This window comes from Corvus brachyrhynchos, unplaced genomic scaffold, assembly GCF_000691975.1.
Source record: "Corvus brachyrhynchos isolate BGI_N302 unplaced genomic scaffold, ASM69197v1 scaffold786, whole genome shotgun sequence".
NCBI lineage: Eukaryota > Metazoa > Chordata > Aves > Passeriformes > Corvidae > Corvus > Corvus brachyrhynchos.
In genome coordinates, this window is record NW_008238667.1 from 47,972 (window position 1) to 48,554 (window position 583).

The 583-nt window shown below is 62.8% G+C and overlaps 1 protein-coding gene across 1 annotated transcript in view; it reads left to right on the forward strand.

The window, feature by feature from the left end:
* LOC103618302 (structural maintenance of chromosomes protein 1A) overlaps positions 1-571 on the forward strand; it is a 31,402-nt gene extending 30,831 nt beyond the window's left edge. The window contains 1 exon segment of the mRNA XM_017738077.1: positions 2-571. Within this exon segment, the coding sequence (XP_017593566.1) occupies positions 2-161 (160 nt within the window). The 3' untranslated portion in view covers positions 162-571.
* The last annotated feature ends 12 nt before the right edge of the window (positions 572-583 follow it).

Here is a 583-nt window from a genome sequence, read left to right on the forward strand (position 1 = left end):
CCCCCGGCAAGCGCTTCCGGCCCATGGACAACCTGTCCGGGGGCGAGAAAACCGTGGCTGCCCTGGCCCTGCTCTCCGCCATCCACAGGTGGGACCCCAAAAACCCGGGGGGGACCCCAAAAACCCGGGGGGGGAGCTTGAAATCCAGGGAGGAAACCTAAAATCCCCAAGGGAAACCCCAAAAACCCAGAGGTGGGACCCCCAAATCGTCTCAAAAATCCCCTTCTGGCCACCCTCACCCTGCTCAGTACATCCACAGGTGGGACCCCAAATCCAGGGGGGACCCCAAAAACCCGGGGGGGACCCCGAAATCCAAGGGGGATTCCCAAAAACCCCAAGGAAAACCCCAGGGGATCTCCCCCAAATCTCTGGGATCCCCCCAAAACTCCCCTCTGGGGGTCCTCACCCTGCTCAGCACATCCACAGGTGGGACCCCCAATCCAGGGGGACCCCAAAAACCCCAGGGGATCTCCCCAAAAACCCCAGGGGATCTCCCCAAATCCTCCCCAAACTCCCCTCTGGCCGCCCTCACCCTGCTCAGCACCACCCCTAAATCCATGGGGGGGACCCCAAAACCCCCCCC